This window comes from Triturus cristatus, chromosome 3_2 (assembly GCF_964204655.1).
Source record: "Triturus cristatus chromosome 3_2, aTriCri1.1, whole genome shotgun sequence".
Classification (NCBI taxonomy): Eukaryota; Metazoa; Chordata; class Amphibia; order Caudata; family Salamandridae; genus Triturus; species Triturus cristatus.
This window is the reverse complement of record NC_140584.1, coordinates 1,053,966,268-1,053,983,658: the sequence shown is the minus strand read 5'-3', so window position 1 is coordinate 1,053,983,658 and position 17,391 is coordinate 1,053,966,268. Positions and strand designations below refer to the sequence as shown.

The 17,391-nt window shown below is 44.1% G+C and overlaps 1 protein-coding gene across 1 annotated transcript in view; it reads left to right on the top strand.

Annotated features, from left to right (window-relative positions):
- The window catches only part of KCTD7 (potassium channel tetramerization domain containing 7), a 136,696-nt gene that overhangs the window by 56,288 nt on the left and 63,017 nt on the right, over positions 1 to 17,391 (top strand). The window contains exon 2 of the mRNA XM_085649758.1: positions 9,375 to 9,544. Coding sequence (XP_085505884.1) covers positions 9,375 to 9,544 — 170 coding nt within the window. The remainder of the gene's footprint in view (positions 1 to 9,374; positions 9,545 to 17,391) is intronic.

Below are 17,391 nucleotides of genomic sequence, written 5' to 3'. Positions count from 1 at the left end.
CATCGTAGAGTCCCCTTCGCTCAGGACAAAACATGGTCTGATCCCCAGGTTAGATATATCATAGCCACAGACTCATTGTATGGTGAGCCGCTCGTGCTGGGAAGTGTTTATGCCCTTCCACCCTTGGTGTGGAGCCTAGTGGAACGCCTGCTGACAATATGGACGGAGATTCCCCAGTGCCTAATAATAGTTGGGGGCGACTGGAATGATATCATATGCTCTCATGCAGACAGATAAAACACACAAGATGATGGACAGAATGTTGCACATTGGCAAAACATTCACCCCCAGTCACAGATCTGGGTTTAATCCATTGTTATTTTGCCCACCACGCCACCCCAGTTCAGACATGGCCATATGCAAATCAGTCTTGACCCTGTGCCTCATGGGAACAGTCCAGCCCAAACTGCCAAGACATGTCTTCCCTGGACCGGAATCAAGCATCCTAGGACCGGTTTCGGGGTTTCACCCCTGTTCAGCCAGGATAGCTTGACTCCAGTGGCGTAGTGAGCACGGGACCAACGTCTGGGCATACCCTTCCCACATAGGGCGAACAGCAAAACTCACAAGAAGGGCAAAACACACAAGATTGGTCAAGACTGATTTGCATATGGCTGGGTTCAAACTGGAATGGCATGGTGAGCAAAAAAACGGTGGATTTAGGCCCAGATCTCTGTACTGGGGTGAATGTATGACATTGTTCTGCATTCTGTCCATCAACTGTTTTTTGCATTTGTCACCCCGAGTGGGACGGGTATGCTCAGACGTGAGTCCCGTGCTCTCCATGCCACTGGAATCAAGCTATCCTGGCTGAAGAGGGGTGAAACCCTGAAACCGGTCCTAGGATGCTTGGTTCCAGTCCAGGGAGAACCTGGCTTGGCAGTTCGGGCTGGACTGTTCCCATGAGGCACAGGGTCAAGACTGATTTGCATATGGCTGGGTTCAAACTGGAATGGCATGGTGAGCAAAAAAAACGATGGATTTAGGCCCAGATCTCTGTACTGGGGTGAATGTATGACACTGTTCTGCATTCTGTCCATCAACTGTTGTTTTTGCTCATGCAGACAGATGGCGCTCCACAGTGAAACCACTAGAAATCAGCGAATCGAGGCTACGGTCCCTGATACAGGGAATGGACTGGGTGGATACCTGGCGGAGACTCCATCCAACAGATCAAGGCTATACATACTTTTCTAGTACACACAGATCTTTCTCCTGCATAGACTACATCTTTATATCTACCGCCCACATACATAGACTCTAGTTGGCAGAGATTCTACCTAGAGTCCTCTCTGATCACTCCCCAGTACAGCTAGATCTGCGACTAGACTAAACGGCTCCCCTTTCGATGGATACTGTCACCGTGGCACTTACAAGATGAACAATACAGAACACATATGCACTCTGCCATCACAGACTATTTCACTCTTAATTCCGGAACAGTGTAGTCCCCGAGACCCTATGGGAGGCCAACACAGTGGGGGGTGGATATCGCTTACTGCTCGGAACAGCATTGACAACACCGCGAGAAACTGGTACAGATGGAAGCCCAGCGAATAGATTTAGAACACGGAAGCAGGAGGGGACATGGTGGTGCGGCGCATCAGTTGCTCCATACACAGCAAATATATGCTAGCGAACTTCTAGACAAGGCTAGAATGACATGATTAGCTACGAATAGTAGGATATACCAGTGGGGGAACAAATCCAGTTCATTGCTACATCGTTTATGTCAACGGGCGCATTGCCCATTAATTATTCCGACTATTCGCAGCCCCACAAGGGAGATACTTACCGATCCACTACAAGTTGTAGCTAGTTTTGCTGATTTTTATGCGGCTCTATATGCCTCCAAAGAGAATATTTCACCATTCTTTATTCATAAAATTTTAGACGATATGCCTCCACGAGCCCTAGCAGACTCAGTAAGAGGGGAGCTAGATGTTCCGATAACGGAAGAGGAACTTCAACAGGCACTTTCTGAGATGGGCCCGGGCAAGGTGCCACGCCCAAACGGCTTTCCATGCAAATTCCACAAAAAATATCAGTTCCTACTAATGACCCCATACTTGGTGGCACTTAACACTGATGTGGACAATCAGCGCCTTCCAAGAGATTGGCATCATGCAGAAATAGTGGTCTTCTTAAAGCCTGGCCGACCCCCTGAACACCACCATATCGCCCATATATAACTTCTTAATGTGGAGGCTAAGCTCCTAGCTAAGGTTATTGCCAACCTCATAGTACCACATATTACAGACCTGGTACACCCTGACCAAGCCGGCTTCATGCCAGGCCGTGCTACACGACACAATATTCGCCGTCCACACAACACCATCGAGACAGTGGATCGCCTTAAGGAGCCGGTGGCACTCTTGCTGGCCGACAGCGAGGGCATTTGACTCTCTTAGCTGGACTTACCTCTTCGCACTCCTGAGTCGACTATTTTTAGGCCCCCACCTTCTCAAATATATTCAACTTCTCTATACTGACATTACTGCCTCTATCCACGTTGCGGACTCAACCTCTCACACCTTCCCCATCAGGCGGGGCACCCGCCAGGGTTGTCCCCTTTCTCCTTACCTATTCGCACTGGCAATGGAGCCTCTTGCGGCCTGGGTATGAATGGATGCACAAATCCGAGGTTTTGAATGGTCTAGGAAAGTCTCCGACCACATAGCACTCTATGCGGATGATGTTTTGTTCTTTCTTACACCACCTAACTGGTCAGGTCCAAGATTGCTCAGGATAATGCAGATCTTCGGTGAGACATCTGGGCTGTATATGAATGCCCGGAAATCCTTTCTATGGCCCTTGCAGGGTGGATGCCACATGGGCACGGGGGCAAGTGAGGTAATGATGGTTCAGGACAGGTTTAAGTATTTTGGGGCTTTTCTGTCGTCCTCCCAGCCCATATCCTGGGAAAGGAACTTGGCCCCACTGTGAGTGCAGATTAAGGCACAGACCCGATCTTGGTTACACCTGCTGCTCTCCCTGTTTGGCAGATCTGCCATCTTCAAGATGGTCTCACTGCTCCGCCTGCTATACCAACTTCAAAACCATCCATACCCGATACCGCCCACCTGGTTTAGGCAATTGAATGCAACTCTTAGACACTTCCTCTGGGGTGGGGCTCAGCCTGAGTAGTATTGAGAACATGCTTCCAATCTACATATTGTGGGGGTCTCACAACGCCGGATGTCCAGTCATATTATGCGGCCTCGCACCTCCTCATTTTGAGCGATTGGTGGTATGGAGATAGATGCGATCCCGCATATGCAGTTGAACGCTGGCTGATGGGCAATATGTCACTACACACAATCTTTTATGCGGGCCCAACACTAAAAGTGCTGCCGCCGGAAACCGCTATTATTTTTAAGATCTGTAAACAGTCGCTACATCAAATGGGGTGGTGGGACAGACTTACAAAGGAAGCGTCCCTCTGGCACAGTGGTCTACTTCTTCAGCTGTCTGGGCTATCTGGCTTCTCCTGCTGGGAGGCTATTGGTATACCTATGGTGGGGAATGTTCTTCATGGTAGGACCTTAAAGTCTTTTCAGGAACTCCAACAAGAATATGAAATGCCCCGATCGCAATTTCATAAATATCTCCAATTCCGTCATGCCGTTTCCCCTTACCTCACACGCCAGGAAGTTATACCCGAGTCTAACCCTATTGAGGCTAAAGTATTTATGGGAGAACTTGGAGAGCATAAGATCACCAAGATATATCGAACACTAGTCACAATAAGCCCCACCACACTCAGCAGAACACGTGAGGCTTGGCAGCAACATTTGGGCCCCCTGGATCATGAGGACTGGGCCGAGGCACTGGAGTCCCCACGTAGTGCGGCCATTGCGGAGAGATTGCGACTCATACAATTTAAATACCTTCATAGGTATACTAGATATAGGATCTCACGCGCTGGGCTAATTGATTCTCTTATCTGCCTACGTTGCTAAACTACAGATGGTACCCTTATACAAACGGTGTCAGTGCACGGCACTTTCTAAGTCCTGGCAGGGCATACTTACATGCATGTCGGAGGTTTTGGGGTGGGAAATCCCACACGCACCACAATTTATCTTGTTCCACATCACTGATGGTATCAGGGGCAACATATACAAACGGCACTTATTACTCCTCGGGCTCACACTGACGAAACAAGACATAACGAAGGCATGGAAAGACGCCTCCCCACCATGAGTGGGAGTATGAAAAAAGGACTTGATTTCTGTATGGGGTTGGAATTACCAGTATATAAAGCAAGAGGTTGCCCCCAAAAGCATCTCAAGATTTGGAAGAGATGGGCAGAATAACAGGGTTTGTATTTGGAGCCCATTTCATCTGTATCAATAGATTAGTAATGGACAAAATGATAAATGATGTGGGATGAACATGATTGTAAATGTTCTTCTATCCGATCCAGGTGGTTGAGAAAGGCATGCACTCGACTCTATACCAAATGTATGACACTACTGTTTATTGTTGGGGAAATTTGCTTGATTACATTCGTTTTTCAATTTTTGTATTTGAATCAAAAAGTTGATAGCATTAATGCTACTATGTATACTATACTACTTGGGAACCTGGTCATACTAGAACGTACTCGACCAGATACGGCTATCGACAATAAAATTTGTTGTGAACAAAAAAAGCCCTACATTAAAGCAATCAATCCAAAATCTGACAAGTCTCTGAAGCCATATGTACGACCATCCCTCCGCAGTATATAATTAAGAATGATTTACCACAATTTAAAAAATGAGGAGCTGGCCCTTACTGTATGGTCGATGTTTCAGTACCACTGTATAACTCTGATTTCAGGTTTTGTGTACCACGTTATAAAGTTTAACATAAACAGCAATTGTTCATAGACAGTCCCCAACATTCCCTCTTTTTTTTTTTTTTTGTAAATCGTTTTTATTGGCATTTCATTGTATAGTACAGTACATACAAAACAGTGATCTCACAGCGAAACATCATGCTAGTTGTACACCATATCGTGCATTAAAGTCCGGTCATATCATCTAACCCATCTATCCCTTCTATAGGTAGCAGCACTGGCATGTGAAAGTACATGGGTATAGAGCATGTGTCCATGAGAGATAGTCTGTGGCCTGTACTGAAGGACAGTCCAACATTCATAACTTAATTTGACTAATTAAATCAATTATTTGCTCTTCATCAGGCTGTATGCATATGAGTTTAGGTTTTGAAACCAATGTGCATAACTTAACTTTAACAAGTCGTATATGCCTCACCTAGTGCCAGCCCTTGTAATTTGTATTGAAAGAACCTGAAACAAGAAAGGCCAGGGATACCCGAATACCATAATGAAACCAGCAAATATAACATCGACTGTGCATTCTTTCTCCGTGTTTGCTACCATAGGGGTTGTTAGTGAGGGGGGAAAAGCATGACCCCAAAAGGTAATCTTGGACCACGCCTTTCTGGCCTGAAATCTTGCATTATAAATTAGGCTGTCAGTTTTCAATTTTTACAGATAAATACAGGCAAAAACAATATGTTCCCTGTCTGTATTTATTTTTAAATGCAGAAAAATACAGAACATTTGTTCGTGAATTCCAGGACAACAGATGAGTACATAGACAGCCTGGGGAGATAAAAAAAAAAAAAGTTGAGATTTCCTTGAATATACGCATATATTAACATATAATTGTTGTAGTGTAAGGCTAAATTTTACCTGAGGATTAAACATTTTGCCATATTTGGCAGCTTAATTTGCAAAAACGCAACCGGGATGAGCGTAGGAGTACATGTTTATCAGTTAAATAAATGTGGAAATAAGCCGTTTTACAACTCTGTTTATTCTCAAAACACAAAATAAATATGGATAAATACCAATAAGATGGCCAAAAAATAAATATGGATAAATACCAATAAGATGGCCAAAAAATAACTATGGATGAATACAGAGGGAAATGTTAAAAAAACAAAAACAAAAAAAAAAATACCATGAAACCAGAAGCCCTGATAATAAATTATCAGCGTGTTGGGTAGACATAAGATTTGTTGAAAAATAGTTGTGTATGTTTACTTCAAAGCTTCATTGGCACACAACATGATGAGATGATATTTGATCTCAAAAGTTTGCAAATACATCACTTTGTTAGCTGTACTGCTTCATTGTATTTATAGATAAATGCTATTTGTTGTAAACCTTATAGTCACTAAGCTGTTTGTGATTAACGAAACCATTTGTCAAAATAGACTAATTCATTACATTGCTTTTTAATCTCAACATAAAAAATGAGTTATTTGTCCTGTCATAGTTCGTATTTTGATGTCTGTTGAATAACACATTGTTGATACGGTCTCTGTACTTTGCTTTCATTAATGCATTGTGACTAATATTGATTATAGACCTTGGAAAGTGACGCATATCTAATTTGATACATTAAGCAATATTGCTTGCAGATTTCTGAAACCCATAATTCTCCTTCAGATGACAAAGTGGCGGAAAACGTCTTGTAACTTTGATCATTTGCATTTTGAGGCTTTCTGGATACCATTTAAGTACTTGGGACAGTATAAGATCATCACTTTTCTTGTGGCACTTGTTGTCCTGTTGGGGGCGCTTGGTAAATTGCACTTTAGTGGTACTCTTTTATACCCATCTTCCTAACCACATGATCTCACACTAGGCTATAGGGAATGAAAAGAGCCTAAAATAGACACAATGTTAGACACAAAGTCTGACTAAGTGTTTATGGTCAAAAGGCTTTGGGCCTGAGTTAGCATTTGGCAGACAGAGTAGTATCCACCGCGATAGCAGAGGACATTATCTCTGCCATTTCAGTGGTACTCTGCCCATCAGATTTAGAGTTGAACACCGGCCCAGTAATCATCTCTGTATGCTGTAGGGAACCGCCATCTCAGTGGTTCCTTTCAATATACTAAAGGTTTGGTGGATGGTTGGTTTTAGCAGCTGGCCACCAAAGTTTCAACTTTCTTTGTTTTTTTTCAAAAATGACCTCTATGCCCTGGGAGTTTTCTTCAAGGTGTGGGGTTCAATTATAGTTTTTTCTTGGTGTTGACCAGAAGAAAAATACATTCTACTGTCCACCCTGAATAGGGCGGGCGGTGTAATATCCTTCCTCTGACGGCCCTATTTTGTTGAGCCATCGGAAGAAGTATTTTGTAGACTGAGCAAACGGGGGTTCTGTGGACGGAATACTTGCTGCCTCTAAATGACCCAGGTGGACCAAGGGTTTAGTGGGCAGGGTACTCCATCCATCTAAATCAGGCGTTTGAACCCTGTTTTATGATTTGTGATTTGCGTATGCCTTTGGTTGTGTCAAGGACTTCTGAAAGAGCTCTAAAGATATTGTCTGGCCAATTAACAAAGAAGAAAAAAAGTGCCTTACTAATAGTTGGACCAAAATACGTTTCTCATTCTAGTGGTAACAATGTTTTAAGACATACACAACAGATAGTCTTTATCCACTATAAATGTCAGATTAGCTTCATATATTTATATATAGAAGCAAGTGCTTTCTAAGAAAAGTTTCCTGCAAAGAAAACAAACTGAGTATATTCCACCCCATTTCATTAATTCCATAGTCCCCATGGGGCATTGTGCCTCTCTTTTTGTTAAAAACTTTATTTTTCAAAGATTTGTGTGCACCCTTGTACATGTATTTCTGTATAAAAGCCTACAAGTTAGATAATGCTTGTATTTAGTGAATACTCAGCAGCACCACTTGCCAATGAGCAACGCATTGCAGAAATACAGTAATGGACCACAGCCCGCAGAGTCAAAGGCATCATCTGATATCATTACATTGCTGAAAGCTGTTTTGAATATTCCCAGACTGACCTAAACAAAGGCTCAAAGAAGAAGGCTGGACTCCTTCTTGCATCTCCCAAAATGTAGAATGTTTGGAGTCTGGGTGCAGTCCTTTGAAACGGGGGAACTATACTTGTGGAAATCAAGGCCATAGAAATGTAGACTACCACAATGAAGACTCTTGTCACTTACACAGTGCCCATAAAGACCATACAGCACCTATATTGCCAGGGACCCAAACACTGCAATCAGGCATTTACCTCTAACAATGGTAGGGATGGATTTAGAATTCCAATTTAACCAAAGTCTACAATGGGGGAGAATTAAGATTCACTGAATTTAGGAATTTCTAACCGCGTAACAGGTGGTAGGTTCTTTCTTGTGGTTATTTTTGCATTTTATAATTATCAGCTATGGTTTTATAGACTGTGTGTTCACTTGTCTTTCAATACTGAGATCAGTGAAATAATTTCCATCCATCACTTTTTTTTTTTTATTATTTAAAAAGGGTACCTTAATTGATAACATTGGCTATTCCTATGAAACTTAACGTTGAGTGTAATGAGAGACGGTTTAGGGGCTCCCTCTTTCATTCCAAGGCAAGACTATGAGGTTTATACCATACGTCCGCTCCCTTTCATCTTCTACCTTGATAGTGGTGAGACCGAATAGAGCCTTCTTCTGGACTGGTTAACACTGAATTCAGGAGAAGCGACTGTGTGATGTTGGGAGAAGTCACTAATGTCTCTTTTCCCATGTTCGGCTGATCACTAGCACCCTGGCCAGGTGGCTGCCTTGTAAAGGGACTCTGCATCATTACACAGACACCGACCCTATAGCAGTTCACGGTCTCACTATTCTAGATGAAGAGCCCCAGAAGAGGGGAAAACATATTCTCCAGGTAAATGTGTTAAGAAACCTGAGGCAAGCAAGTGGGAAAAAAATCAGTGTCCACTCCTGATGGAGACACAGCCAAGAGTAAGGTGAATGTAGAAAGCTACAAAGCCGTAAAGCACCCAGCTGTCAGGGAGAGCGCACAACTCTGTAGAGCATGGAAGGCTTTGATAGCCCAGAGGTGTAGCTGGTACCTGCACATTATAAGAGCATCTCTGATGGGAAGTCGGGAAAAATGCATGGCCGACCAGATGTGTGCACATACCTTTAAGGGTTCTTGTATTCAAGCACTGGAATGGGAGTTATGTGAGTAATACATTGATATTGAGAGCCCGAGCTTTCAAAATATGAAAGAAGATGGGGTTTGAATGACACTAAATTGCTGGTTTAGATTGTCTACTATGAATGTCCTCAATACACATTTGGTGACTTTGAAAGGAGAACTTGTGGGTTGGCATGCTGCATTGCAGCTATAAAGGAGACCAATTCCTGTACAGTTTTTGACAGTTCTAACAACAAAACTATTTAGTCAAAAAAAACTCCTATCATGGTATTACTAGAGTAGGAAAAAAATAACACCCATGTAACTACTATGCACCCCCATGAACGTGGCACCTCCTAGGTCTACAGCATGCCAGCATATTTATTAATGTGTTTGCTCCTACAGTTCCCTGAAGTCATTCCACTTAATGTGGGCGGTATGTATTTCACTACCAGGCTGTCGACACTGAAGCGCTATGAAGACACCATGCTGGCGGCGATGTTTAGCGGAAGACATTACATTCCAACGGATGCCGAGGGGCGATACTTCATTGACCGGGACGGGACCTACTTTGGGTGCGTATAAGAACCCCAAACCCATGCTTGAGGTTGTGTACATTTCTTGAGGTTTTAAAGCACACATGCCTATACATGTTTATACATGTTTAAATAATACATACACACATGTTTTGGCTGATTGGTATGGGTTGATTGTGCTTCTCAAACTAGGGCAATGTTCTACATCTATGCATTTTGCCACCTCACATACTTTTTAGTAATATAGCCTTGGTTCCTTACCTGATGCAGTATACACCTACCCCGGTGGCATTAGTACATTCGAGGGTCGGCTGGCGCTAGCCTGTATAGGAATTATGTAAAATAATCATAGTGCATCCTTTATGGCACACCATTATTTTTCTAGGACCAGCAAATCCTCCATTATGTGCCGCACCAGATAAAGAAGCCTACCTAAAAAGCTGGATATGTGCCTGACGATTCAGGGCAAATATATTATACGTAGACGGTAAGCATACTGAACCAGGGAAATCTGGATAGCGGGAGGCAAATGCAGCCGTGTTTGGATCACATAAACCTCTGTCTATAAAGTACTGCTGGCTCACAGGATGTAATGCCAACCATTCTTTTCTCCATCCAGAATGGGTAGAGGCCCCTCCTCCTACCCTGACGTGGGAAATCCATAAGTGTCTTACTCTTTCTCTGAATGTTTGAACTCTGTTAATGGTAAGGCAGCAACTAGACTATGCGAGCAGGTGTGAAGACACTCGGGTCAACCTAGATGTCAGGCTATGCCTGAAATTCCTGTCAGTCCAGGGTGGAGTCACTTGCAATGACTGTGTGCCAGGATCTGCAAGCAGATTTCATTTCCCCTCCTCCGTGCTGTCCAGATCTTATTGGTGACACTGCACCTACCTATCCTCGCATGCACTGGCAAACTGTTTCTTGTGCAGGAATTGCAGGCGGGCGCACCAATGGTAAGTTGAAGCTGGCATTGACGACATTATAAAGACAATTGTGGAGATTGTCTGGAGGACTGCAGAGGACACAGGAAAAGGTATGCATGCATGCCAGATCAATGTTTCAGCACTACTTAGTTGCATTTACCCACTATGAGATCTCAGCATATACCACACTGTCTACACTATGCTACTCTCACAGTCCATTTTCATATTGCATCCTCAGCATTAGAGTATCATGGAAATAAGTCAGTTTTTCACAACAGTGCTGGCCCCAGATATCACTAGGCTGTCCTTCAGATTTTCTTTTGTAAAACTTTCCTAGCTATTGGTCGCTCTGTCTAATCGAGGTTATTCTCCTACCTTGTACACCATCATCAGCCCTGAATTGTTCATTGCCACAGAGTCCATGTTCTGACAATCTACACCCGTTGATCAACTTGTAGTTCATTCAGTGATGACTTCACATTCCCATCAAACTTCACATTGACCCAAGTAAAAAACAGTTCAAGAAAGAGTGCATGGTCCATCTATGGATTTCTCCACTGTGGTCACCTGCAAGGCCAAATTAGTTTGACAGATCTGAATATGCATTGATATGAGGCTGTCTAACCACGAAATAAAGTCAGTGAAGTACATCAACACACCACTGATGATGTATGAGCAATACTTAGTCGGGCAAATTAGATCTCTAAGGCAGATCTCAATGCATGGTAAATGCAGGCTACCACCAGCAGGAGTTGTATCAAGAATCACAATATGTAACACATTCTCCTTACACCTTGGGCTTAATAATAAAGAACACCATATTGTCCTTAGATGCGTGTATGGCTTTCGACACGGTAGAGAGGCCCTTTATTAGGTCTCGCTGGCGTTGCAGCGCGAAGCGCTGCCGCCAACGAGAACTATTGTTGCCGTGATGCCTCTCAAGGGAGACCGACAGGGGCACGTGCAGCGCTCAGGGTCTGTGGATGCGCTCCTGAGACGCACACGCACACACACAGACACGCGCACGCACACACCCCGCTGCTGCCGACCCCCCCTCACCGCATCCGCGACTGCCTAACACGCGCGCACACACCTCGTATGTGTTTAGATTCGAGTATTCAAGTCAGTCAACAACGTCGGTGACTACCTAAACTTCTGTTAACTATTTCCGTATTAATGAAATTACATGCAACAACAAAGAAAACCATCAGCAGTTATTTTATTTGTGGGGGGAGACAAACAATTTCACGATAAGTTAACTACGCCTATCTAAAAAAAAAAAAACCACACACACCCCTTGACTGAAATCTCATGCCTGTTCTTATCCATAAAACAAAACACAACAATCACAACTTGGGTACAGTAAACAGGGAAGTGCATCAAGGAAACGCATGAGGGTTAAAAAGAACCTACTTATTTAAAACATAGTTCCAAGGTATTGCTCCCCACAAAAAATTGGCGCAGTACACTGCAATCTTTCTTGAATCGATTTACGAAAGTTATGGGGTCCACAAAGTCCAAAGGAACTAACTAAATAACTATCAGTAATGTAGTTGGGTATCGGCAGCGAGGGGCACCCAAGTTAAGCGTGCGTTGGTGACTATCACTATGCCACGCCGCAACCATGGGAGAAGAGTGCACACAAAGGATGTCAATATCCAATATCGGAGTACAAACTGGCCCCACTGAGACCTTCCGCTATTTTCAAATCAGACACGCCCGATGGAGCAATTCTGAGGTGGGTAGACCTTCCCTGAGTCCTCTCTGTTATTATAGGTTGTTGAATTAATACATGCTGAAACTCTCAGCTATAGTAAATTGGTCAGTAACTCTCCTGATCCTCCGACTAAGCTGCAGGGGAGTTGGGTGCGAGACGTGGGGGATCTGGAGGAGGGAGAGTGGCCTGAAGCCCTGGCTTCCCCAAGGGAGGTAGCCATAAAGTTCAGATTTTAATTGGTACAATTGAAAATTCTTCATCGCAGCTACTATGCATGTACTGCCCTAGTTAAAATGGGCAAAACAGATCAAGCTTGGTGTCCCAGCAAGTGTGGTCATGAGGGAACTTTCTTTCTTATGCTGTGGAGCTGCCCCGCGCTTCAACATTACATATATTAATAATGACTTGCCTTTAATGAAGTGGTGGGGAGTGATCTGGCGCTATCGGCCAAATGGTGCCTCCTCAATCATATGGACCGACTCTGTCTCACACTGGGACTGATGGTAGCCAAGAGAAATGTAACTTGCATGAGGAGATCTGAATTGAGCCCGAGGGGATTAGAAGAGAAACATGGATTGGTGCATGCTGGCTTTGAGGGTGGTATATGCGGGAATAGGTTGCACAAATAAATGGAATAGAATTTGGGGAAAGTGGAAAGCTTATATGCGGGAACCCTGTGAGCCCCAGGTTGGTACTACTGAGGACGTTTTGTGATCCCGATGATATGGATCTTACAGCTGAGCTGTGTATTGTAGCGACGACATTCCAATGCAGATTTGTTGCTATCCTCATGGGATCTTCTCAGTTGATGCTGCTGTCTTTACCTTCTGCGTTGAAAGGTTTACTGTCACTACAGTTTTCTTTGTCTAACACAAATAATAAAAATAAAAAAAATTAAAGAACTCCACTTTACGGTATCACTGATGTGGAAGTATTCTAAGACTGCCTTGTGTGTTAACTGCAGACCTCCAGTTTCACTCAGCTTCAGTGATGATATGCTGAAAAATGTGAAGTCCATCCAAGAATGCAACCAATGGCCCTGTGCTGTGACTCTGTAACTGCAAAGGTGAAGGTCTAACATCGATCTTTCGTAGAGTGAAACTCTGGTTCCTCAAAACAAATCTCAAATTCTTCAAATACTAATTCTCTGCAGCTAGCAAGAATAAATACGTGCACTAGGTACAAGACAAAATCCCTCACATTTAATGTGTCAGAGGTACACTGGTGTGGATATTTCGTATCTTATCACTACACCCTAACCCCTAAGAAACCTAATACTGAAGAATAACTACTGAGACTGAAGCTTGTCTCACAATAAACTTCACCACAAATAAATTCTAATGAATGATACTTCTGTGGCTTATTTCAACCCCAGCAATGTCTTGGAGTTGGTTGCCGACAGTGGTCCTTGTGGGTTTGGAGATGCCCTCTTGCAAGAAGGTTGGACAAGCCAAAGAGGCCCCATTGCTTATGGATTCTTAGGTTTCCAGCGTAGGACGTGTTAAACGTTGTCAAAAGTCTGCACGTTGGTGTCTTGCTTTGGTGTCTAGAAAGGGACTTCTTTCAGCCAGCTGAAAGTCTATTGTATTTGAAAACTAGGACCTATTTTGCAGGAGCGAGGTGCCTACATTTTCTATTTCTGCACAGTTTTAAAATCTGAAATAACTGAATCCTTGAATCTTAGTCATATTTTATATAGCCATGTATAGAACCAAAATAATCTAACCTTGATGCTAATAATCTCAATCCTGCTGGATATTTATTTTAGAATAGGCTGCTGGCTATAAATAAAGACATTGAGTACAAAATCAATAAGGACATTGAGTATAAAATCACCAGAATGTTCAAAACTGAATGTATGTCACCAATTCATAACTTAAGATGTCACTCAGTTCTCCTTAAATTTAACAAGCACAAAACAAATATTACATTTGTAAAAGCAGACTCTCAACTGATTCATCAAGAATTCTATAGTAGAGGAGGAGCCAAGATGGCGGACGGACAGGACGTCTGAGCTCCCGGCTCCGCAGCCCGTCTGCTGTTTACATGACATCCTGATCTTTAATCCTGCCTACGGCGCGAGCAAATGTAACCACGAATGCGCTGACACTTTCCGCATTCCTCCGATGTCCCCGCCGGCTTTTTTGGTCGAGGATTCATAGAGTTTGCCGACTTTGGACTTTGCCCACGCACTCTGGCCCGACCACCGCCACCGGACACCGCTTATCACGTACGGTGAGACGACCTGGGGCCGGACCGGCGCCTGGGGAAATGTGACCGGCTGTGGAGTGGGCGGCTTGGCGGAGCCTTCTTCGCGACGGAGAGAATTCCTGTATGATTGGGTCCGGGCTGGCGAACCTTCCTTTGTCATGCTACCAGCGGTCAGAGCGGTATCCGTTTTAGAGCGCCCACCACCCGCATTGTTATACAGCCGAGGGCTCTCACATCGTGTGAGCCCCGTATAGCGAGCAGTATCTCTTCTTGCCTTAAATGCTATTCCTCCGTCCAATGGAGTCACCCTCACCTCTCCGATGTGGGCTGACTGCAAAAATGGTGGCGGTGCCGGTCTACCTCGCCGGAAAGACGGAAGCCTCCATATCCCTGACGCAGGCTGCCCTGCCTACTGTCGAGCTGGAGGGTGTCCCGGCGGCGCCTTTGCATACTGCCGACATGCTGAAGCGGGGAGCAGACCTGACCTATGGTGATATCCTTCTAGCCCTGGAAGACTTGAGGGCGACACTGTGGAAAAACACTCGAGAACTGGAGCGGAAGATCGATGTCGCTATGCCATCCAGGGAACTACTGCGGTTGTCTGACCCCCCAATGCCTCTCATTCCCTTCGAGGCGGATACAATGTGGCGACAGGGGGATACTGTGGAACGTCCTCTCCCTGGCTACAGTGTCGAGTGTTCTTTTAATGACAAAGTTGCAGATACAAAGCTCCCTTCCACTTTACAAGCTGAGACTCTGCCTCTGCAAGTGTTGCCACGGCTTCCTCAACATCGCCGGAGTGTGTGCCGTTCTGTGGGGAAAACTGTGTTGGTCACTATCGATGTGGTGATGGTCTATGATTGGGAACTCTCGCTTCCTCTTCCTCTGCGTCTTCTGTGCCGGGAGCGGCCATCTTGCTCCTTTGTTCTGCCTGAGGTACACTCCCAGCGGTGGCCATGCTTGGTGGGGTTTCAGCGTTCTGGCCAGGGCTGATGTTGCCTCCCTTGATGATCCTGCCTGACCGCCTGGCATGACCCGGACTAGAATATTTGTCTATGTATCTGATGTGCCGCATGCGTGTAATTTGCTATTGTTGATTGCGGGGGTGGATCTGTGGGGCCGCTTAGGATCGGGCCGGGGCTGGGCGATTTCCTTTAGTTTGCTGTACGTATTGGCGGGCGGGGACTAGGATGGGACTGCTAATTATCTGATTTATTCGCACATTTGGAATGGAGTCTCCCCACCTGCTGCTTTGCTTGCTACTTCAGTTGTGCTGATGATATTCTGGGTGGGGGATGCTTATGGGGCTGGTGGTGACCGGGAGTATGTAAAATTTCCTCCTCCTGTCTTCTCTGGGAGTCGGAGACTGGGATGTTCTTTCCCACTCTCCGGACTCTCTTTCCCACTTGGGGTTCTTTTGGGGCGACAGGCATGCCTATTGGGGGGGGGGGTGGGCCGTGGCCTTCCGCTGGTATGCAGGGTGGGTGGATGGGATGTGTTCTATGTCTGTTCTTTGTCTCTATGGCCCTCTTTCTCATTCTTTCTCTCTTCTTCTTCGGTTTCTTTCTCTTCTATGTTTCTTTGTTTCTTCGGGGTCGGGGTTCAGTGTTAGTAGGGAGTTTATTGTGTTCTATCATTCTGTGGTATAGCGTTTGCTCTTAGTTCCTGGATGGTGGCCACCTGTTTCCTTACAAATGCCTTCCTATATAACGCCTCCTTCTGGGTGCTCCGTGAACGGTGATGTCTCTCCTGGTCAGTGATCAGCTTCGACTCTTTTCGTAGTTCACTACATTGTACTCGACAAAATCATAAAATTAAACCTTTTCTTATCCTGACATTATTGTTCTATGTTCTACACGGTACTTTTCACTCAGAGATTGCTTTAACGGCGCTCTGCCCAATTGGTTTTTTTTTTTTTTTTTTCTCTTTTTCTTTTATCCTTTTCTGATATGTCACAGCGGCCGGCCCCGAGGGGTTGTAGGCAGACGCTGTGTATTGTGCATTTACCAAAATAAAGGTTTTAAAAAAAAATAAAAAAAAAAAAAAAAAAAGAATTCTATAGTATTCAAGCAGTCAGCCACTCTCAGCCTCAAGTCCAAACCTGAGTGTGATCCTGGACTCTGTCTTGACACTGCACACCCAGAACAGAGGAGCTGAATGAAAGCTCCGCCAACCACCTTCTTTGGCTCCTCACGTAATCATCATCAATTGCTTCTTAATCAAGAATGATTGGGAAAAGCCAACTCATTTTTCATGCGCCTTAGTAAAAAGAAACTTTTATGTTTACTGGAAAAAAAGTCTAAACAGTATGAGTGTAAATGCACACCTCACCCACAAAAGAAAACTTGTCTCTGTTTTTAAAGAAAACAAAAGTAGAACAAGCATGCTTCCATCCAAATTAAGGTTGGCAAGGGGGCTGTATCTTTGCACACGTGCAACAGCCAGAATTAGAATTCAGAAGTGATACCATGCTAGAATAGTGTCATTTAATACTATGTTTACAGATTGTTTATTAATCACCATTCTTCTCTCAAACATTCTGTTGTTCAACCCCTCTCAATAGAGAAAAAGCTACCCCCATGCCAGGCAGAAATTAATAAAAAGAAGCAGGAGGAATTCAGCTAGGTCTGCAAGACATTTAGAATGGACCCAGCGTCCCTCTCGGCAAACCTTCATGGTGGCATAGCCAATACACAGTACAAAATGCCCCTCTCGACTTGAGAAAACTTTACGTTGGGGCCATACCTCCCTATTTTATTTTTTATTTTTTTATATTTCATTAAATATTAAATTCAAGCACAGAAAAAACTCAAATAATAATAAAATAAAATTAACAGATATACCCCATACTATTCACAGACCACCCATCAATAACCCACAAACTAAAAAGATGCAAAAGCAAAGAAGGAAAAAAATAAATCCTACATATAAATCATTAAATGCAAAACACTCTCATATTTGTCTTCGCATTTCATGACATTCTCCTTTTTCGATAGGGAAACCAGATTCAATATCCACTCCTTGTCATTTAG